Source organism: Parambassis ranga, chromosome 5, assembly GCF_900634625.1.
Source record: "Parambassis ranga chromosome 5, fParRan2.1, whole genome shotgun sequence".
In the NCBI taxonomy this organism is placed as follows: Eukaryota; Metazoa; Chordata; class Actinopteri; family Ambassidae; genus Parambassis; species Parambassis ranga.
The window spans coordinates 21,578,172-21,599,883 of record NC_041026.1 but is presented as its reverse complement, the minus strand read 5'-3'; the positions used below and the strand labels follow the sequence as shown (position 1 = coordinate 21,599,883).

General features: G+C 40.0%; 1 protein-coding gene across 7 annotated transcripts in view; it reads left to right on the top strand.

Annotated features, from left to right (window-relative positions):
- cita (citron rho-interacting serine/threonine kinase a) overlaps nucleotides 1-21,083 on the top strand; it is a 34,171-nt gene extending 13,088 nt beyond the window's left edge. Inside the window, exons 15-50 of one of the 7 annotated variants that reach the window (XM_028405069.1) lie at nucleotides 949-1,002; nucleotides 1,106-1,159; nucleotides 1,402-1,542; nucleotides 1,702-1,827; nucleotides 2,341-2,436; nucleotides 2,701-2,817; nucleotides 3,408-3,517; nucleotides 4,713-4,887; nucleotides 5,866-6,063; nucleotides 6,254-6,307; nucleotides 7,395-7,592; nucleotides 7,885-8,078; nucleotides 8,195-8,330; nucleotides 8,471-8,575; nucleotides 8,764-8,904; nucleotides 9,134-9,241; nucleotides 9,355-9,547; nucleotides 10,010-10,171; nucleotides 10,770-10,793; nucleotides 11,279-11,416; nucleotides 11,740-11,920; nucleotides 12,011-12,102; nucleotides 12,266-12,370; nucleotides 12,565-12,734; nucleotides 13,071-13,115; nucleotides 14,545-14,625; nucleotides 14,710-14,845; nucleotides 14,964-15,103; nucleotides 15,238-15,330; nucleotides 15,449-15,557; nucleotides 15,693-15,821; nucleotides 15,926-16,006; nucleotides 16,098-16,176; nucleotides 16,253-16,435; nucleotides 17,366-17,753; nucleotides 20,611-21,083. In XM_028405069.1, coding sequence (XP_028260870.1) covers nucleotides 949-1,002; nucleotides 1,106-1,159; nucleotides 1,402-1,542; nucleotides 1,702-1,827; nucleotides 2,341-2,436; nucleotides 2,701-2,817; nucleotides 3,408-3,517; nucleotides 4,713-4,887; nucleotides 5,866-6,063; nucleotides 6,254-6,307; nucleotides 7,395-7,592; nucleotides 7,885-8,078; nucleotides 8,195-8,330; nucleotides 8,471-8,575; nucleotides 8,764-8,904; nucleotides 9,134-9,241; nucleotides 9,355-9,547; nucleotides 10,010-10,171; nucleotides 10,770-10,793; nucleotides 11,279-11,416; nucleotides 11,740-11,920; nucleotides 12,011-12,102; nucleotides 12,266-12,370; nucleotides 12,565-12,734; nucleotides 13,071-13,115; nucleotides 14,545-14,625; nucleotides 14,710-14,845; nucleotides 14,964-15,103; nucleotides 15,238-15,330; nucleotides 15,449-15,557; nucleotides 15,693-15,821; nucleotides 15,926-16,006; nucleotides 16,098-16,176; nucleotides 16,253-16,435; nucleotides 17,366-17,753; nucleotides 20,611-20,634 — 4,560 coding nt within the window. In that variant the 3' untranslated portion in view covers nucleotides 20,635-21,083. Of the gene's footprint in view, nucleotides 1-948; nucleotides 1,003-1,105; nucleotides 1,160-1,401; nucleotides 1,543-1,698; nucleotides 1,828-2,340; nucleotides 2,437-2,700; nucleotides 2,818-3,407; nucleotides 3,518-4,712; nucleotides 4,888-5,865; nucleotides 6,064-6,253; nucleotides 6,308-7,394; nucleotides 7,593-7,884; nucleotides 8,079-8,194; nucleotides 8,331-8,470; nucleotides 8,576-8,763; nucleotides 8,905-9,133; nucleotides 9,242-9,354; nucleotides 9,548-10,009; nucleotides 10,172-10,769; nucleotides 10,794-11,278; nucleotides 11,417-11,739; nucleotides 11,921-12,010; nucleotides 12,103-12,265; nucleotides 12,371-12,564; nucleotides 12,735-13,070; nucleotides 13,116-14,544; nucleotides 14,626-14,709; nucleotides 14,846-14,963; nucleotides 15,104-15,237; nucleotides 15,331-15,448; nucleotides 15,558-15,692; nucleotides 15,822-15,925; nucleotides 16,007-16,097; nucleotides 16,177-16,252; nucleotides 16,436-17,365; nucleotides 17,754-20,610 lie in introns of all 7 variants that reach the window. The other 6 variants (XM_028405068.1, XM_028405072.1, XM_028405070.1 and 3 more) reach the window with 6 other exon arrangements.
- The last annotated feature ends 629 nt before the right edge of the window (nucleotides 21,084-21,712 follow it).

The following is a 21,712-nucleotide window of genomic DNA, read 5'->3' as shown; positions in this document are numbered from 1 at the left end:
TGACATTCTTGGTAGGTTTGGAGTGACTGGTGGTTGCCTGCTCACAAGGGGTTTGTACACTAGCCAGATGTGCACCAGGTTGTGGTCAGATCTTTCCAGAGGGGGGCAGGCGTTGACACATAGGCCTCCTTGATGTTGGCAAAGAATAAGTCCAGTGTTTTTTTGTGTCTGGTAGGGCAGGTGACATACTGTGTGAAAGTGGGCAGTGTGGATGATGGAGAGGCATGACTGAAGTCACCAGAGATCAGGAGGAGAGCCTGGGGATGTTGGCTCTCCAGCCTGCTTGTTACTGAGTGAAGAACTGCACAGGCAGTGTCAGCATTAGCAGAAGGGGGAATGTGCTATCGCGATAACATGTGAGAGTTCCCTCAGCAGGTCGAATGGCCTCATGCTAATGGCTAACAGCTCAATGTCCTTGCTGCAGAGCTGTTCTTTGATAGTGATGTGCCCAGGAATAAACCCATCTATCATTAACAAACACTGCCAGCCCTCTTCTTTCCTCTTACTGCTCTCCATTGTCCTGTCTGCTGGTACTGCATCCTGTAATATATCTCAAAGTAGTGCAAGGGGGCCCAATGTAGCCCAAGAAATGTGAGACCAACTAATCCATAAATTGCCTAATAGAAAAGCTAAGACACAACCCTGTTTGCCTCCCTTTGGAGATGATCCAGTTATGCCTGACTGGGAGGAGACCTAAGAACAGGCCCAGGGCTGCAGTGATTATATCTCCCTTGTGGCCTGGAAGCTCTTTAGCAAAATTCAAAAGGAACTACAGGGGTTTTATCTGAAGAGTGCTGGCTTGATGTCCTTACACTTATCATGAATAATGAACAAATAAAAAATGTGCATAATATAAATACAATAATCAAAGTAAAGACAACTGCAATCATATACTTACATGAAACAAGGGTTCAAGAGTGAAATTATTAATCAGTGTTTTCTTTTCAGGCCAAAGAGCAGGGAAAAGCTGAAGTGGAGGAGCTTCTCTCCAAGCTTGAGAAGGTAAAGGAATGATCATGTTGTTCTAGCTTTGTTTGTTATCTATAAACAGAGCTATAGTTTCCCAAGTTTGTGATTGAATGAGCTCACTGTGTTCTTTGTTTAGACTAACTCTGAGCAACAGGCAAAAATCCAAGAGCTCCAGGACAAACTGTCAAAGGTAGATAATACTTTTTCTTTTTTAATTCTATGACTAAAGCATTTTGACTTGTCCTTTATACTACTGAGAACACACAAGCCATATTCCATATGTATTTATACAACATTAAGCAGTTTTGTCATTTCTGCAGCCTGCAGTATTTACCACAGTAGTGTTTTTTTGTCTCTGTGGATATGACTTGCCAAAGCATATCATGATGTTGTCTTGGGATCCACTAACTTTGACCTCCCAATTTTCCCCAGGCAGTGAAAGCGAGCACAGAAGCCACTGAGCTGCTACAGAATGTCCGACAGGCCAAAGAGCGGCTGGAACGAGATTTGGAGCGCCTGCGAGGCAAAACAGACTCCAGTGACACTTTAAAGCGTCGTCTGAGAGAGACAGAGGTACCAGACCAAACAACAATGCCGATTCAGGCAAATGTGTTGAATAATGCTTGTTTGTTTGTTAAGTACCATTAGTTTGGTAATTGTAGCACCTTGTTACAAGTTACTCTTGGGAAATCTTCTGTGTAATTAGCCTTATGTTTTTGGTTGTGTAAGCAGGAGGGCAGAAAAACCCTGGAGAACCAGGTAAAGCGGCTGGAGATGGTTGAACGGCGGGAGAATAAGCTGAAAGATGACATTCAGACCAAATCCCAGCAGATCCAGCAGATGGCTGAAAAGATCCTGGTGAGAGAGCTACAGATAAAGCTTGCTAATACTCTGCACCACTCCACCCCTAATTTCACCCGACTGCCCTATGCCCACTCATCTAGCCCTGTCCCTGAGAACACACAAACACACACTCTACTACTACAACACTACACACACTTCTCTTTAGAGAGCTCAACCCTCACAAATGGCTACTAGTCAACCAGAGTTAGTACATACTGGACACAGACTTTAATGTATACATACGTTTACCAGTACCAAGATGAGCAGGCAACGCTTCAGTCGACTTGTGGATCTCCAGCTTTTAATGCAAGTTAATTTGTTTCTGTATTTTGCATGTTTTGGTGTGAGTAGAATTTTTAGAACGGTAATTCAGCAGATTGTACCATCATGTCTATTTAATGGCTTCTTTATAGCATTGTTTGGATGGTAGATTTTTGTATAAAATAAACAAAGGAGTCTGCTTTGCTCAGATATCACTTGATGGTTGATTTGTGTACATATGTCAAAATATTCTTTTGATTTGTCCAGGAACTGGAGGAGAACCTGAGAGATGCTCAGTCCACAGCTCAGAGGATGGAAACCCAACTGGTTCAGAAGGAAAGGCTTTATGAAGACAAGATCAAGGTGGGTCTACTTCTGGACCACTAAGCGTATTATGTGTGTATATCCTGACATTTTTAGATCAGTGTAGTGGTTAATGGAAGTTGGAACTGTCACATGTTTTACAATGAAATTTGACATCACAGTAAGTAATGATTCCACACCAGGTTGTTCATTTACAACTGAATAATTGCTTGTTTCTGTAGTTGATTACAGCCTGTAATATTAATAGGAATCTGTCAAAACAAAGGTGTCAGCCCTACTATTTACTTGTTCTGACTGATGAAGGTTCTGGAGGCCCAGATGAAGGTAGACCTTGCTGACAAGGAGAGCCTCGAGGCCAGGAGGGCACAACATGAGGAAGAGTCAAGGGAGAACTGCAAACTTATCAGCGAACAGAAAGCAGTAAGTCATAACAACAAATTCTTTAAAAAAAAAAAAAAAAAGGCAGCTCACTCGAGCAGTCTCTTGAAATTTAGTCAAATCTAACAGCACAATATGCATGTTTTTCCCCACATTTATACAATGCATATCCCCGGGAGTGAAAGGTGTCTGTAAACTTAAAATTGTCCTGTGACTTTGTTCTGAGAATTTCAAAACTACATTCATTTTGCAACATAATCTCTTGTAGTACTTCAGCTGTATTGGGCTGTACAGTTTAAGAGGGCAGATTAAATTGCAGTATGCTTCATGTTGCACTATAAAGCTTGGGCTTAAGGTCTAATCTGGTTAATGTGGTAGAATTGAAGCAGTTAAGAAGCTTTTAGAGGTAGTCATCTGACATTGACAGAAGACGATTCAGGCAACACCTTAATAGATTGTAATAGGATTTTGCTGAAGTACAACAATTCTATTTCATACAAAAATGTTGCTACTGAAATATGGGTTCTTCTCATGATTTGTGGTAGGATTTGATTATCAAACAAAAATATGATCCATTTAACTCTGTTGGGATCTGATTTACAGCAAGTTATTTTGCCTACCCTTTACTACAGACCATTAATGCTATGGATTCCAAGATGAAGAACTTGGAGCAGCGCATCGCTGAGCTGTCAGAAGCTAACAAGCTGGCTGCTAACAGCAGCATCTACACCCAGAAGAATATGTGAGTTAACTAGACCTTCTGTGGTTTCATGATGATTCCTCACGCACAATAACTCTGTTTCCAATTGCATCACTGTAAGTGTGCACTTACATTTTTGAGCATCATGGCTGATTTGTGTCAAGTGTACTCTGTATTTCCTCGTAGGTTATATACATGAAAGGAAATTTTAATTTATCCTATCATAATGAAATGTACTTATTTAAGTAACTAATTTCAACATATATTTACAGTGTGTCCACTGGGTTTTAAAAAGTATTAAAAGGTGATAAATTAAAATTGAAAAATGTAAGGCCATTAAAAGTTACATTTTGTTTTAGAGGTATTATTTTTTTAAAATAGGTATTATTTTTTTCAGACTCTGAGGTATGAGGTCTGGTAGCAAATAGAATTAGAATCAAAATAGGACACCTCAGAGTCTGAAAAAAATAATACCTATTTGCTAAAGTTTGGATTAGTTTGTTTAAACGGCTGGCTTTAGCCATATCTAGATCCTCCGCTCAGCTGTTTGACACCATATTCAGTGGTCGTTCCACATTTCAAACACTGCGCGCTCAGCCGGCTGGCTTACATTTTTGGTTTGCTAGGCATATTTTCAATGTCCAATCCAGACAACTATTGTCATCATGGGCAAATGCAAGTTTTCTGACAGCTCGGTGGAAGACCCAGCATTTAAGGAATGGCTCAGGCCTGTAGTGGGGAATAACGGCAGGCTTATTGTTCGGTTTGTAAAAACATTTCACTGTCAACAGGATAGGAGCTAATACACTTCGGTCGCATATTCAATCTACTAAACATACATGCGTGGTCGGCGAGAGCAGTTAACTCTACCTCTCTCAACTTTCTGTGCTGCTGCACCACCACCACCACAAAGTAGTGGAACCAGCAACAACCGTTACGTTAGTGAGTCTCGAAATCTACTCTGTTGTGTATAGCATTTTTATGTCAAAATCAGAGTACACTTAACAAAAGGCTGTTGATTAATACTTGCAACTCAATGTCATAATGGTTTTAAAAAAACAATTAAAGGTAGTAAAAAAGGTATTAAAAAGTATTAAATTTAAAGGATTGCTGTATATACCCTGATTTAAAATTTTTGTTTATGGAGATGATTTGGCTACAGAACATAACACTGAGAAGCATACAGACGTCTTAGCATGCCAAGTCTAAGCAACATCTTTGTGTATATTTTTGTCAGGAAAGCCCAGGAAGAGATGATCTCTGAGCTTCGACAGCAAAAGTTTTATTTGGAGACTCAGGCAGGCAAGCTCGAAGCCCAGAATGCCAAACTAGAGGAGCACTTGGAGAAGATGAGTCAGCAGGAGCAAACCAAGAGAACTCGTCTGCTGGAGCTGGAGAGCAGGCTGCGGGAGGTGAGGCAACAGGAGGCAGAGAGACAGTGCAAAATCTGGATGCTTAAGATTAAGTAATTCACTTTAACTAGTACACAGTGTAGCCCTACATTATTGCCATCCACAAAAAGGATTTAGGCAGCTGATCTGGGCTCAGATACCTCTGAGATAAATGGCTAATTAAACACAGGTTCCCCTTATAAAAACGGAAGCAGTTTATCCCTTGTTATCTCTGGAACAATGTAGTTCAGTTGCTATCTGATAAAATCATGAGGAATTTGATCCATGGCCAGTTAACATGTTCAGACAGTGTTTTAACACACAGCTGTAAAGATTTAAAATGGCTTTTAACTCAAGTTAGGAGATTTTTGAAGCACATCAAGTTTCTCTGCCAATTTCAAAAACACAACCATAATTCCTTGATCTGTCTGCGTCTACTGCAAAGCTACTCTATAAAAAGAAGAGCTGACATAATTGAGGACCACAGTGCCCCTTTTCTCCAAAGAGCTCTCACCCCCCTCTGAGCTGTCTGCCAATGTTCCTGGTGGACAGCCTGCTTTACTGCATGTCATATCTCTACCTCCACATGCTGTTCCCCACTGAGATGTGATACACAGATTGGCACTAATTGCTGGCCTCTCTGTGCCCTCACTTACAACCACACACACTGTCCTCACACACAAATGTGTAGTTTCAGTGGTGATCAGCCATTCCTTCTCTATATCAGTCAGAGAATTGCGTGGAAGCTAAATTGTGTATTTTGCATCTGCATTTTTATGTATTTTAATGTGTTTCTTATACTAGTGACACTTGCATAACTTTCATATTAATAATACTTTTTTGGTGGTGTTTCTTTATTATTGCTCTTCTCGCTGAAAAAAATCATACAGTCTGGCCATCTAAACAAGTTAAAATAATGCTGAAGTATTGCAAACTCATTCTGCATTATTTGAACAGTGTATAAGCATGGCATTCAGCCTCCCCTTATATCCATTGTAGATGGGTCTAGAGCACGAAGAGGAGAAACTGGAGATCAAGAGACAGGTGTCAGAGTTGACCCTGTCCCTGCAGGAGCGTGAGTCCCAGATCAGCAGCCTGCAAGCTGCACGTCTTGCTCTGGAGAGTCAGCTGCAGCAAGCTAAGACTGAGCTGGAAGAGACCACCGCTGAGGCTGAAGAGGAGATCACTGCCCTCAGGGTAAGACATAAGAACACACATAATGTATAGGTGCAGTCATAGTCACTTACAAAAATGTAAATGCTCATACTTCATTCCATATAAATACATTTAGGTACTGAGAATGCAGTGAGAAAAATATTGATGGTACTGACTACTACATGTGGCAGTCAGATTTGGCTGCAATTTAATTTATTCTTGTTTCCCACAGAATCACAGAGATGATATTCAGCGCAAGTTTGACGCTTTGAGAGACAGTTGCTCAGTAAGTGCTGCCACAGCCTTTTGTCTCTGCTTTCTGCTGAGGAGTTTTCACAAGGTTTTACGAGACAATTGAATATATGATGATTCATGTGTAAGTCTTCAAGGTAATTCTAATGCAGCAATGCACTCAGTCATCTACTGAGTCAGGTTGATGAGAACAAAAGGTAGCTTAAAGTGACAGGGCATTCACTTTGCCTGGTGTCATTGAAGTTTTCAGGAATTGTTCTGGTGCATTACTCTAATTACCTCTTTGAATTATGCGGATTGTTAAAACCTGTAGAAATATTTATCAATTAAAAACTTTATTTATCTTTGGTTTAAAGGTAGGGTAGGAGATTTCATTCTGATGCACTTTTTCTTAAATTAGTGTAACTTCTCTTTACAATCTGATGGCAACCAATTAGTTCGGCAGCTTCACTTTAAAACGAAGAATATTAATCATCTGTGGAAGCTATAAAATGCTAAAAACATCAGCCAATCGTACGAGGCGCACCTGCGCGGAGTATTGGCTGGTTGTCACTCGCTTTCTGCTCTGCGCGCACCAGAGAGGTACCTGCATGATGGCCGAAGTCACAGACTGGCTGAGAGGCGTGGCTTTGGGGTGAACTCTGAGACAAAGGGGCGTGTGACTCTCACTGAGTTTTCAAAATCTCCTACCCTACCTTTAAAAGGCCCCCTCTTATTTATCTTTATTTAATGTTGATGTTTCTTTTCCTCATAAAAAGTCTGCATCTTTGCTTTGCCATGTATGTATGCGATTACTGCATAAAGCTGATCTATTTCCATTGAAGGGTGAGTCGTTTAAGTCAATACAGAGTATTTTATTTCGACTTATAGTCATTTACAGCAAAACAACAAATAATATTTACATGCAAAAGATGTTGTTGTTATTAAGTAGAAAAGGACTAGCTTTACTATCACTCTCTGCAAGATATAAATTATCAACCAGCCAGCTATACTAAGACTTAAACACTATAACAATTAGGTTCCATCACCCCCAGCAATTGACCAGAAGCTTAAAATATCTTTTCACTTCCACAAGCAAAGCTACCGGTAACACCTCTGCCTCTTTTTTTCTGTTGCCCCAGGTGATCACTGACCTGGAGGAACAGCTGACACAGCTGAGTCAGGAGAATGCTGAGTTGAACCGCCAAAACTTCTACCTGTCCAAACAGCTTGATGAAGCATCTGATGAGAGGGAGGATCAGCTTCAGCTAAACCAGGAGGTGGACCGCCTGAGGAGGGAGGTGGCTGACCGTGAGATGCACCTCAACAACCAGAAACAGGTAACACAGAAAAGTGAAAACTAACTCAAGTCAGAAGATGTCAATGGGGCTGAAAGATTAATATTAAGAATTAAAATAGAAACTATTTTGCTATGCTATAAATGTTAGGCCCCTATTTCTATATCAAGATTCCCATATTCCAAGCCACAGAATTTATTATATTGTTACATTATAGCCTCATAAATACAGACCGTGTGCTGTCAGGAAAAATGCAGAGACCGCAATCATGTGGTATCACCAAAAGCTGCTAAAGATGTTCTCTTCAGCTTGTTATTGCGTTTTATGCTCTCAGAACATTGAGACACTGAAGACCACATGCAGCATGTTGGAGGAGCAGGTGGTGGAGCTGGAGTCCCTAAACGACGAGTTGCTGGAGAAGGAGAGGCAGTGGGAAGCTTGGAGAGCAGCTCTGGAGGATGAAAAAAGCCAAGCCGAGAGACGGGCCAGGGACCTGCAGAGAATGCTGGACAATGAGAAGCAGAATAGGTAACATTTAGGCATCCTTGTACACTTCTACATTTCTTATTGAAATAAATAAAATGACAGTTGTACATCTTCGGTTTCTAAATGAATTCTAAATTCTGTTATTCTGCTATTGTAAGACTACGTGCTGATCAGCGCAGCACTGAGTCTCGCCAGGCAGTGGAACTGGCAGTCAAAGAGCATAAGGCGGAGATACTGGCCTTACAGCAGGCTTTGAAGGAGCAAAGACTGAAGGCAGAAAGTCTTTCTGATACTGTGAGTCTATCTATAATCCAACCCATTTTCAGAACCTTACAATAAATATCTGATCCTGCCACAGTCATTAAAAATGTGTTTTATTCCTAAAACATTAGTTTTAATTAATTCTGTGTTTGTACTTATACATGTTCTCATAGCTCAATGATCTGGAGAAGAAGCATGCCATGCTGGAGATGAATGCCCGTAGCTTACAGCAGAAACTGGAGACGGAGAGAGAACTGAAGCAGAGGCTGATGGAAGAGGTACAACATGAAATGTGGCCAAACTGTTTACATATACCGGTATTTATTTAAATTTATGAGTACGCTGTCACAAAACACAAAATCAAGGCTAATTTCTCAGCCAGATGTTTAAGGAAATGTATTAAATATTTTTTTTAATTTCAGGTCAGGTTTCCTTGTTTATATATTTTGTACTGTTGTCCCCGCAGCAAGGGAAGCTGCAGCAGCAGATGGATCTCCAGAAGAGCCATATTTTCCGTTTGACCCAAGGCCTGCAGGATGCCCTTGACCAAACTGACATGCTGAAGACTGAGAGAACCGACTTAGAGTACCAGCTGGAGAATATACAGGTATTTAGTGCAATAAATAAATAAATAATAAACATTCAATCAGATGAATTTTAGTGGGTCCAGGGAGAGTTCTAGTTGAATATCAAAATAGAATGACGGATGTTGGCAACTAACAAGATATCTCAGTGGGACTGAGACGATGATCCTAATTTATTTGTTCCCAACGGGAATCCTTTTTAGTTGTTTTCAGAGGTATATCTTTCTCTGAGCATGTATTTCCATCCTGCAGGCTGTTTACTCCCATGAGAAGGTGAAGATGGAGGGGACCATTTCCCAGCAGACCAAACTCATTGACTTCCTCCAGGCCAAAATGGACCAACCTACTAAAAAAAAGAAGGTCTGCAAAAATAACAACTAAATATCTTAGACTGATGACCGACTTCAGGTAAAATGTTATGATGAGCAATACATCTTAAGAAATTATTTCAGTGCGGTTCACTATCTCAACAGGGTATATTTGGGCGGCGACGGGAGGATGTAGGTACCACAACCAATGGGGCACTAACTCCACAGGCCCAGCCAGCAGTTCCTATGCAGTACAGTGACATGAAGATGGCTTTGGACAAGGAGCGTTCAAGGTGTGCAGAGCTGGAAGAAGCTCTGCAGAAGATGAGGATAGAGCTTCGATCTCTCAGAGAAGAAGGTAGAGATGGTACTTTCACTAAACTAAGTGTGGCAGACTTGGATCTGAAAAGCTTTTGTTGTTGTGTTAATTCCTGAAAAAAGCATTGCACATCCCTTCCAGCTACGTACAGTTTCAGCTTCGGGTATCTGTAGCCTCTCCTGGATTCCGATTTTTCTAAAGAAAACAATGTTCAAATACACCAGTGATTTTATACTGGTAACCAATTTCTTCCAAACTCACCACTAAAAGATGAGTTCAGCCATCTGAGAATCCAGGAAATCCTGTTTGTGCTTTGTCCCTAATCTGTTCCCAGACATTAACTGGGTTACCATGGCAGCATTTTGTTACATTACCAACAAATACCAGGTCCAGTGATGTTCATTTCAACTATATTAGGTTTTCAGTAATGGAGCCACATATTTTCAGCCTAACAGCAACTGATCTAATATTAAGTTGTTGTGTTTGCTTCTGGTGATGCAGCGGCTCATTTCAAAGCCCAGGAACATGCGGCTCCTTCCACCCCAGCCCAGGCTCGACATCAAATTCTTATGTCAGCCATTGTCAAATCTCCAGAACATCAACCCAATCCCAGCAGCCTCTTGAACCCTTCAACTCGCTGCAAGGAAACTTCTACACCTGAAGGTGAGTCTTCCACAAACACACACTAAATGTAGCCCCCCACACTCATGAGCTTTAAATCAAAACATGATTTTCCTGTTTTGAGGCTGTACAATTTTCCTCATAGGAAAATTCACCTTATGCTAACAAATGGAGTCCCTGATCACTTATCTGTTTATGTGGTGTGTTTTATGTGTGTTCTTTCAATGGCCAGTTTCACGAAGCAGGATTATAGAAGTGATACGTTGCTGGATAACTGTGCTTAGCACATGTTAAGCCTGGAACTCCAAACCAGGAACATGGGCTAAAGCAAAACAAAATAAAAATCACTGCTTTGATTTTTTTTTATTCAGTGTACATTTATCCAGCAATCATTGTAATCCTGCTTTGGCCTGTTTCACAAAGCACACGCAACAGTGGATTAACAAGGTAACATTTATATGCAGACCAGCCAAATCTCCTAATTTACATAAATTCTATAAATCCATAAGAAAACAGGTACCCTGACTAAGTCAAGCTTCCTTTGTGATACAGGCCCCTTACTGTCTGTGTGTTTTTGCTTTCACTTAGCTATTGTTAGACTGCTGTCTCCTTTCTGTCTCTTTCCTCTTGCTCCTCACAGAAAAGAGGAGGGTCACGTTTGAAAGTAAGTTAGTAGTCACCACAGCCTGTCTTCTGACACACTCACTCTCATCTCCTGTACATGCATGCTGCTATACATCCTCACGATCATACTGTACATCTGTATAACTGTCTGGTGGCTGTGACTTGACAAAAGATTTTTTTTTTCCTCAAGGTCAAAGATTGATATGATGTTTTAATGTCATTCTTGGAGTCATAATTTATATAGCTTATTGTAGGATAGGAGGCTTCACTTAGAAACATTCTAATACATCCCATGCTCATTGGCATGCAAGATCTGATTCTGATTGACTATTTTTTACTACATTTATGTAATACTAATATCTGCAATTAAAATAATTGCATTTATCAAATTGCCCCGTACTGCTTAATAATAGGATATCGCCTTCAATTGTCCAATTGATTAAGCCAGTGACAAAACACTATGGGGCCACATTTACCTCCTTTCAGTAACTCCAGTACCTGCACACTTTCCTTTTTGCATTGTAGAGTTTGGTCGTCGTGTGAAAGAAAGAATGCATCACAACATCCCTCATCGTTTCACTGTGGGCCTCAACATGAGGGCTGCCAAGTGTGCCGTCTGCTTGGACACTGTGCATTTTGGACGGCAGGCTGCCACTTGTCTAGGTCTGTATCCTGCTCTGTAGCTGGGCAGACTAAATCTGAAAGCATTACATCTGACAGAAATATTGGAAATAGTTTATGTAACACAGCCATTATATTAGTCTCCCTCACATGGGTGAATCATATTTGTCTTGTTTTGGCTATCGTTAGGATTCTTACTGTTGTGAGTCCTAGAGAAAATTAACAACTTTGACGCATATAAACGATGTAGTGACCAAAAATGATAACAACATCAGTAGAATTTGGTTATGGTGAGATTTACTACCATCCGTCCATCCTTTAAAGAACCTGTGAGCATTTTTATCCCTCTTTCTGTGTTATTACAGAATGCCACACCCTGTGCCACCCTAAATGCTCACCATGCCTCCCGGCCACCTGTGGCCTGCCAGCTGAGTATGCCACTCACTTTTCAGAGGCCCTGTGCCGAGAGAAGGCAAACTCACCTGCACTGCAGGTCAAAGAGGCCAGTGGGCATGTTCGCTTGGAGGGATGGATGAAGCAACCTAGGTAACAAAACCAGTCCTTTATGGCCATGCATAAACGTGTGCTATATGTTTTATCCAAAGAACTGACCACACTTTTTATTTGCTCATGTAGAAATGGTAAGCGTGGCCAACAGGGCTGGGAGCAGAAATATGTGGTGCTCGATGGAACCAAAGTGTCCATCTATGACACAGAACCAAGAGAAGGTCAGTTTTGTCTTCTTATAACTTTGTTCTCATTTATAATTGAATGAAGATTCTGTCTTTAGTGAGGCTGTTTTTTTTCCTCATAACTAAACTATATACACAATGTAACCATAGTGATAGATGTTGCAGAATTCATTAAAAATCAGTCTGTTTTTCTCTCCAGATTGTATGAAGGCTGAGGAGGAGTTTGAGCTCTGTCTGCCTGATGGGGAGGTGACTGTTCATGGAGCTGTTGGAGCCTCTGAGCTCATCAACACTGCCAAGTCAGGTACTGGATCAAAACGAGCTTACCCTGCTACACTGTTTGTAGGATTTTAAGTGTCTTGCAGTCTTTCTTTTTAAATCGGATTCACCTGTACTCCTAATCCCAAAATACAACAAAATGTTGACTGTTTTGCTTAACTTGGAAATTAAGCTGCTTGCCAACTGATCCACTGTGTGTGTGTGTCTTTCTCTATACAGACATCCCTTATGTGCTGAAGCTGGAGTCACATCCCCACACCACGTGTTGGCCAGGTCAGTCCCTGTACTTCATGGCCCCCAGCTTTCCTGATAAGCAGCGCTGGGTGGCCGTGCTGGAGTCTGTTGTTGCTGGCAGCCGTGGGTCTAAAGATAAAGTGGATTCTGATGCTGTAAGTATTGTTTGTATATATTTATATATGGGTTCAGAATGTAAACGTTATCAAAAGCCCACTTCCTTCTTTTATACAACACAAGCTTGGTTATTAGGCGCATTTCAAATAGTAACTTAATCCAAGTGAGGTTGTATTATAAAAACTGGGTGAAATATATTGAATGCCTCCATTAAACATCAGCCAGTGCCTTCACTTCTTTTTCTCCCCCTCCCTCTTCTTTCTCTTTTTGCATGTTCTCGACATCCACGTCTTGTATGTATCTGTTGTCATTGTCTGTGTGATTGTACTGTGCGTGTGTTTCCATTCAACCCGGTTGTGTGGGTCATGTTATAGGCAGGTGTTTCTAAAAGACAGAAGAACCTATCCCCTCTGGTTCAGGTACAGTAAGTAGCTGCATGAACGCTTGGGCGTCAGTCAACCGAACGACTGAGCATGCGGTAGCTGTGCACATCTACGCATGTGACACTGATGTTTTTCAGCACAGCTTCACACAATCATAAATCAGTTACTGAATATGGTCTGTGGAAGAAGCTGTCCTAAGAAAACAGCGGCATTTACATTTATTCAGACATACGGCATGGATGTGAATAGACTGCTGTGCACCTTTTGTTGTCCTATGTTGTGTCATGCATGCTTCTGTACAAGCCACGCACTGCTTCAGTCCCGTTCTATGAAACAAGATACATATCACACACACAAACCTGAGCTTAACTACAATGTGCAGGGATCTGCTGTTGATGCTTGTTTGCTGCCTTTTGAGATGAAATTTTTATCTCTTCTACATTCTGTGCCAAATTGACCCTTTGAAATAGTGTAAGATTTTCTCTTAACTGTGTATCAGCATTTTCTAAAAAGGTGTTATCCCTGCCTACTCAACTTCTAAATATGCTTTTAAAAGTTTAATATGCAGTTTGTTACCTGAGAGCACCTCACTACCTTAACAGTACATCTGTTACATCCCGCAGCAAAAACATTTTCTTCAGGGGTTAGGCATTTAGAGAACTAGCAGCAGAGTTTCATAAAGGCCTCAAGTCCAGAGTTACAGGAACAGGAACAGTGTGGCAAACTTTGCTCATTTTTTTGACTGTAATGGGTAATGTGGGGCAAAGAACAACCCTCCATGAGTCCATTACAATCATGGAACATACAGACTTGAAAAAGTATTATTCTGCGCATACCACACCACATGTAGCTAATCCTGGTCTGTTTTAAAACTTATCTAGAACAGAAAATAGCAATCAATCTGTATGTCCAGCAGAGATAGTTAAATCTCCTTCTTTTTCTCTTCTGTCAGGGACACAGATGGTTATGCTCTCACTGTCACTGTCACCCCTGCACTCTCTACATCTCCGTATAATCTGTCAGGTTTTTAGTTATATCTGCTTCTCCCTGAGGCTTTCCTTCAGCTTCTGGCAACCAGCTATACTGCAGCCTCTTTCCACATTGCGATTCACTAAGATGTGACATATTTAAAATGATACTGCTGTGGTTCTCTATGAGAAGCTATTTATCCTATTATTCCAGAACTGTCAGCGACCGTGCTATGAGCAACATTAAACAAAACCTACTTTGTTTAACAATGTTTTTGAGTTGTACTATACCTTGCCTAACAGAGTAAAGATTTAAAGTGTCTGGGAAGGACAGATATTAGTTATTGGTTTTCTGCGGATGGATGCTTTTATTGTTTTGCTGTTTGTGAAGGCTTTTTGGTTGTTGCCCTTGCTGAGTTTTTATTTTCCCTAAAGGAACTGAGTCCTTCCCCTGCTTCATCTCTCTCTCTCTCTCTCTCTATTTTCTGTCCTTATAGAAACTTTTGGGTAATTCCCTGCTGAAACTGGAGGGTGATGACCGTTTGGACATAAACTGCACTCTGCCTCTCACTGACCAGGTACAGGGATGGGTAACCTAACTTATCATTGTTCTAGTTTGACATTTCCTCTGACACTTGGATTTGATTTGTGTCTTTTTTCAGATTGTCCTGGTTGGCTCTGAGGAGGGTTTATATGCTCTGAATGTAATAAAGAACTCCTTGACTCACATCCCAGGCCTGACCTCCGTCTTTCAGATCCAGATCTTGAAGGATCTTGATAAGCTGCTGATGATCACTGGTCAGTAAATGGAAGGATAAGTCATTTCAGCTCTTATATTAACCTTACACAATGTACTCGGACTGAAGTAAACAGTAGATACAGTAATATGTAATATCATGTATGATGTGTCATTCAGGAGAGGAGAGGGCTCTTTGTCTGGTGGAGATCAAGAAGGTGAAACAGTCTTTGTCCCAGTCCCACCTCCCTGCTCAGCCTGACCTCAATCCCTTTATCTTTGAGACTGTCAAAGGGTGCCACCTCTTCTCCTCTGGAAAGGTGAGTCGGGTTATTCGTCTGACTGTTGCTCAGAGTGAATGAGCTGAAAATCACAGTAATAGCACTGTAGTGTGCTGTCTGATTGCAGATATTTAGAGCTCTCCTGATTGCAGTTATATTTTCTTCTTCTACAGATTGATAATGGAACTTGTATATGTGCAGCTATGCCCAACAAGATTACAATCCTGCGACATAATGAAAGCCTCAACAAGTTTTGCATCAGAAAGGTGAATGGGTCTTTAAAGAAAAACAAACATGCAACATTTTTGTGAAAGTGTTGATGGTCTCCTTTGCTTCAGTGAGTAATGAAGAAGTGTCTGTGTTGAACTTTGTTTACATTCATAGGAGATTGAGACATCAGAGCCCTGCAGCTGTATCCACTTCACTGGCTACAGCATCATTATTGGCACCAACAAGTTCTACGAGATTGAGATGAAGCAGTATGTGCTGGAAGGTATTTCTTAAAATATTATGCCTTGACAACCAGATGGTGTTCCAACAAAATCTGCACAAGTGTGGATCTGTCGCAGTGTGACTTCAGCATTCACACCTGAATGAACTGACTGACGGTGATGATTTCTCTCTGCAGAGTTCCTGGATAAAAACGATGTGACACTAGCTTCAGCTGTCTTCGCTGCTTCCTCCCACAGCTTCCCCATCTCCATTATCCAGGTCACCACAGCACCGCAGAAGGATGAATACCTGCTCTGTTTCCATGGTTAGACACTGATTTGTGTGGGCATACAAACACAGTGCGTTAGATAGACACTTGAGCACTAATTCTAATAGGTTTGTTATTTTTACTTTTTCTTTTTCTTGAAGAGTTTGGTGTGTTTGTGGATTCATACGGTCGCAGGAGTAGAAGTGATGACATCAAATGGAGCCGTCTGCCTCTTTCATTTGGTTAGTGTAAATTGTCACAGTCAAAAACATATTTTTTTGGTAGTAATGGTCAATATGTAAACTGTTGTTGCCCTGTATGTTAATATTTCAGCTTATAGAGAGCCTTACCTCTTTGTGACCTACTTCAACTCTCTGGATGTTATCGAGATTCAGGGACATGCTGCTCTTGGGTAAGAGGTTGTTTTATAACATCCTGTAATTACTGTTTGAATGGTTAAGTGACTCATTATTCTTCTGTGATTCCAGGCCTCACTCATACGCACACCTGGATATCCCAAATCCACGCTACCTTGGCCCAGCCATCTCATCCGGGGCCATATATTTGGCCTCGTCATACCAGAACAAACTGCGAGTCATTTGCTGCAAGGGCAACCTGGTCCAGAGCCAAGAAGGTGGAGGAGAGCTGCAGCGTACAGGCTCCGGACGCAGGTAAGGGCACAGCTCAGTCGCCTGCTGTTCTCTAGAATTCTCTTAGGTATTGCGGTACTACCTTTTTGTCATTCTGGGTCATACTGTTTACTGAAATTTGTCATCATCTGTTTTTTCTTTAGTCTTTAATCAAACACTTTTTCACTTAAATTACAGTACCGGTATATCAAATATTTCAGTTTAAAGGCAATGATTTCACAGAGGTGTCCAGTTCCCTCAAAACCTCTGAATATTACATGATATGGATGAATGAGTCTTCATAGGTAACATAACAAATATATCAAATATGTTATACATTGTATCACAGATACAGACAAGATGCATAATCTTGCAATAGAAAGAGAAATGTGCTATTCATTCATCCATTCATTGAGGTTTGGTTCTACTTTCTGCATCACATTTTTTAGCACACTGCACTCAGTCTTGTGTACACTGGTGTGTTGATGGGTCTCTGGGTCCAGTTGGCACTGAGGGGCTTAGGTCAGCATCCACAGGTGGTGGTGGTTATAATCTGAAGAGTAATAACTTCATTTTGTTTTTTGCAGGAGAAGGAGTTCATTTTTTATCTGTAACAAATCTTAGAACATTTTAAATTTATTTCTATTTTGTTTAAACCACATTTTTAGAATACATATTGCCTAATTGTACAAAGTATATTGTTGAATAAAGATAAATATATAAAGCTCACTAACTGCTTTGTACTTCATTTAATGGAGTTGACAGTTTCAGTCTATTTCAATTAGAAATAGCAATTCAATTTTGCTGAGTTTGCTCATCAAATTAGCCAGTTTGTGAGTCCATCACCCTCACCACAGCCTCTGTGTGACCGTACACCCACAGTGCCAGCTAAAGCCCATGAACAAAACAGAAAATACCTTTTCCTGACACCATGCTCCATGCCTGTCTTTATACCTCGGTTCTTCCCCACAGTCCTAACAAGCGTGGCCCTCCTTCATACAATGAGCACATCTCTAAAAGGCTGGCTGCCAACCCATTAGTCCACGGAGATCCAGGCACACCTCACCGCTACAGGGAAGCTCGCACAGAGTTTCGGCGGGACAAGTCTCCCAGCCGTCCACTGGAGAGGGAGAAGTCTCCCGGCAGAATGCTGGAGAGCCGGATAGTGGGGTCTCCTGGCCGAGCCATGGCTGACCCCCGGTTAGAGCGATCCCCAGGCAGGGCGATGGGAGACCCTCGCATGGACCACTCGCCTGGCAGGATGATGGATGTTCGAAGGGAGCGATCTCCTGGGCGATTTGAAGAGCGCCAAAGGCTTCACACCGGCTCTGGACGCACACCCATAAACCCTGTCAACAAGGTGTGTCATTCATTTCTGCTGGTGTTTGGTTTCGTTACAGCACAAGTGCACTGCAGTTACTAATTTAATACAAGCATGGTAACCAAAAAGATTTTTGACATAGCAATAACCCACCACTTCTTATACCTGTTACATTACAGTTACAAAAGGCACTAGAGGTGTGTGTGTATATATATACATATATATATACATATACATAAATATGTATATATGTATGTGTATATATATATATATATGTATATATATATATATGTATATATATATGTATATATATGTATGTGTATATATGTATATATATGTATGTGTATATATGTATGTATATATATATGTATGTATATATATATGTATATGTATATATGTATGTATATATATGTGTATATATGTATATGTATGTATGTGTATATATATGTATGTATATATGTATATATATATATATATATATATATATATATATATGTATATATATATATGTATATGTATATGTATATATATATGTATATATATATGTATATGTATATATATATATATGTATATGTATATATATATGTATATGTATATATATATGTATATGTATATATATATATGTATATATGTATATGTATATATATATATATGTATGTATATGTATATATATATGTATATATATGTGTATATATATGCATGTATATGTATATATATATGTATATGTATATATATATATGTATATGTATATATATATATATGTATATATATGTATATGTATATATATATGTATATGTATATATATATGTACAGTCATGTGAAAAAATTAGGACACCCTTTGAAAGCATGTGGTTTTTTGTAACATTTTTAATAAATGGTTATTTAATCTCCGTTTCAACAATACAGAGAGATTAAAGTAATCAAACTAAACAATGAAAACTGAAGAAAAGTCTTTTCAAGATCTTCTGTAAATGTCATTCTACAAAAATGCCTATTCTAACTGAGGAAAAAGATAGGACACCCTCACATGTATTCCCTCTTAAATTGGCTCAGATCTCACACAGGTATATCACACCAGGTGCACATAATTAGTAGATCGTTACTCTGCATGTTGAATGAGGCTTGCCCTATTTAAACCTCAGACATTTAGTTTGGTGTGCTCCTGACTGTTGAAGTGAGAGTGAGCACCATGGTGAGAGCAAAAGAGCTGTCAGAGGACTTCAGAAAAAAGATTGTAGCAGCCTATGAGTCTGGGAAGGGATTTAAAAAGATCTCAAAAGATTTTGAAATCAGCCATTCCACTGTCCGGAAGATAGTCTACAAGTGGAGGGCTTTCAAAACAACTGCCAACATGCCCAGGACTGGTCGCCCCAGCAAGTTCACCCCAAGAGCAGACCGCAAGATGCTAAAAGAGGTCTCCAAAAACCCTAAAGTGTCATCTCGAGAACTACAGCAGGCTCTGGCTACTGTTGATGTAGAAGTACATGCCTCTACAATCAGAAAGAGACTGTACAACTTTAACTTGCATGGGAGGTGTGCAAGGAGGAAACCTTTGCTTTCCAAGAGAAACATCAAGGCCAGACTGACATTTGCCAGAGATAAAGTTGACAAAGACCAGGACTTCTGGAATAATGTGCTTTGGACAGATGAGTGCAAAATTGAATTATTTGGACACAACAGCAGAGGACATGTTTGGCGTAAACCAAATACAGCATTCCAAGAAAAGAACCTCATACCAACTGTGAAGCATGGAGGTGGAAGTGTCATGGTTTGGGGCTGCTTTGCTGCAGCAGGACCTGGTCAGCTCACCATCATAGAATCCACCATGAATTCTACTGTGTATCAGAAGGTGCTTGAAGAACATGTGAGACCATCAGTTAGAAAATTAAAGCTGAAGCGGAACTGGACCATGCAACATGACAATGACCCAAAACATACTAGTCAATCAACCAAAGATTGGCTGAAAAAGAAGAAATGGAGAGTCCTGGAATGGCCAAGTCAAAGTCCAGATTTGAATCCCATTGAGATGCTGTGGGGTGACTTGAAAAGGGCTGTACGTGCAAGAAACCCCTCAAACATCTCACAGCTGAAAAAGTTCTGCATTGAGGAGTGGGGTAAAATTTCCTCAGACCGATGTCGGAGACTGGTAGATGGCTACAAGAACCGTCTCACTGCAGTTATTTCAGCCAAAGGAGGTAACACTCGCTATTAGGGGCAAGGGTGTCCTATCTTTTTCCTCAGTTAGAATAGGCATTTTTGTAGAATGACATTTACAGAAGATCTTGAAAAGACTTTTCTTCAGTTTTCATTGTTTAGTTTGATTACTTTAATCTCTCTGTATTGTTGAAACGGAGATTAAATAACCATTTATTAAAAATGTTACAAAAAACCACATGCTTTCAAAGGGTGTCCTAATTTTTTCACATGACTGTATATGTGTATATATATGTATGTATATATATGTATGTATATATGTATGTATATATGTATATATATGTATATATATGTGTATATATATGTATATATATATGTATGTATATATGTATATATATGTGTATATATATGTATATATATATGTATATATATATGTATATACATGTATATATATATGTATATATATATATATATATATATATATATGTATATATATATATATATATATATGTGTATATATGTATATATATGTGTATATATGGGTCTTGAAAAGGTCAGCCTTGGTATGATGTGCACCAACTGTTAGCTACCTATTAAAATAGAGTGCACAGAGCAATTGCACCTTCTCTGTGTCATATTACTGTACGTTTTGACTTTGACATATCACAGATGAATCTGCTATCTAACTGTTGGTCCATGTTTATTATAAACTGACTCTTGGCTGTTGACTCTTATCCTCCAGGTGTGGGACCAGTCGTCTGTTTGAGTGACTCGACCGCAAAGCCACAAACCAATCAAGGACAGTAAACAGAAGGAGCAGAGAACCAGTGGGAATGTCACCAACTCATGATGAAACACTGCCACACATCTGTTTTGTCTGACATCTAAAGTGAAAAACCCCTCAGAGGAAACTAACTGTAGCTGTCAGAACATAGAGCGAGATGTCATTAGAATCAGGTTATTTTTTCAATGAAAGTCAACAAAATGCCATATTAACAACCTGAGCAGGGTCTTTTGCGATGCATTTCAGCCTGCATTCTCTACTCTGAGTAGGGGTAGTATTTGGATATGTCTTCTTCTACAAAGAAAATCGTAGTTATCACAGTGAGACTCGATGGGTTTTGCTTGTGTCAGTTTCTCCAGACAGTAGTGACTACAATAGATAAGCACAGCCGTAGCAACTTTATCTTGCAAGTCATGCCTGAATAATTACTTGTAAAAAAAAATGGCTGAGATGTCGGCAAAATAGTGCTAATCCTGGCTCTTTTTCACACTCGGCTCTGTCCACAGTAGCTACAGATCAGGGCAGATGTGTAGCAGGTCACCTATTTTACAGCTAGTAGTAATTTTTTTTGGCTCCAGCCCTGCGCTGACATGTCAGCACACAATCATTATTATTGGCTAATTACAATCATTTTCAGCTCAGCCTTCTTGTCGAGACAGTGGCTGGTAGTTCTGACAGGACTTGCTTGTAGCACATATAAACTGAGTGGGAATGAAACAAACCCTCCCTGAACAATCCGGCCCTTAGAACCACACACTAGGTGATTTGTCCGTCCTCAAATAGGTTGACACTAAAACTGCACTACCCACAATCCCCAGCAGCAATGGAGCAGGACCTTTCTAATCCCTCAGAATGCTATCTGATTGTAAATAAACAAGACATAATTTTATATATATTGAGAAGGAATTTCAAGGCTGGATAAGCCATGTCTATTTTTGTTAAAGAAAAAAAAAAGTGATATTGTGTCCTCTTGAATGTCCGATAAGTATTCTTTTAACACGTCCAAATGTCCTTTATCAAGTGAGTGATTGTATCTGGATCAAACTCGTGTATGCACTTC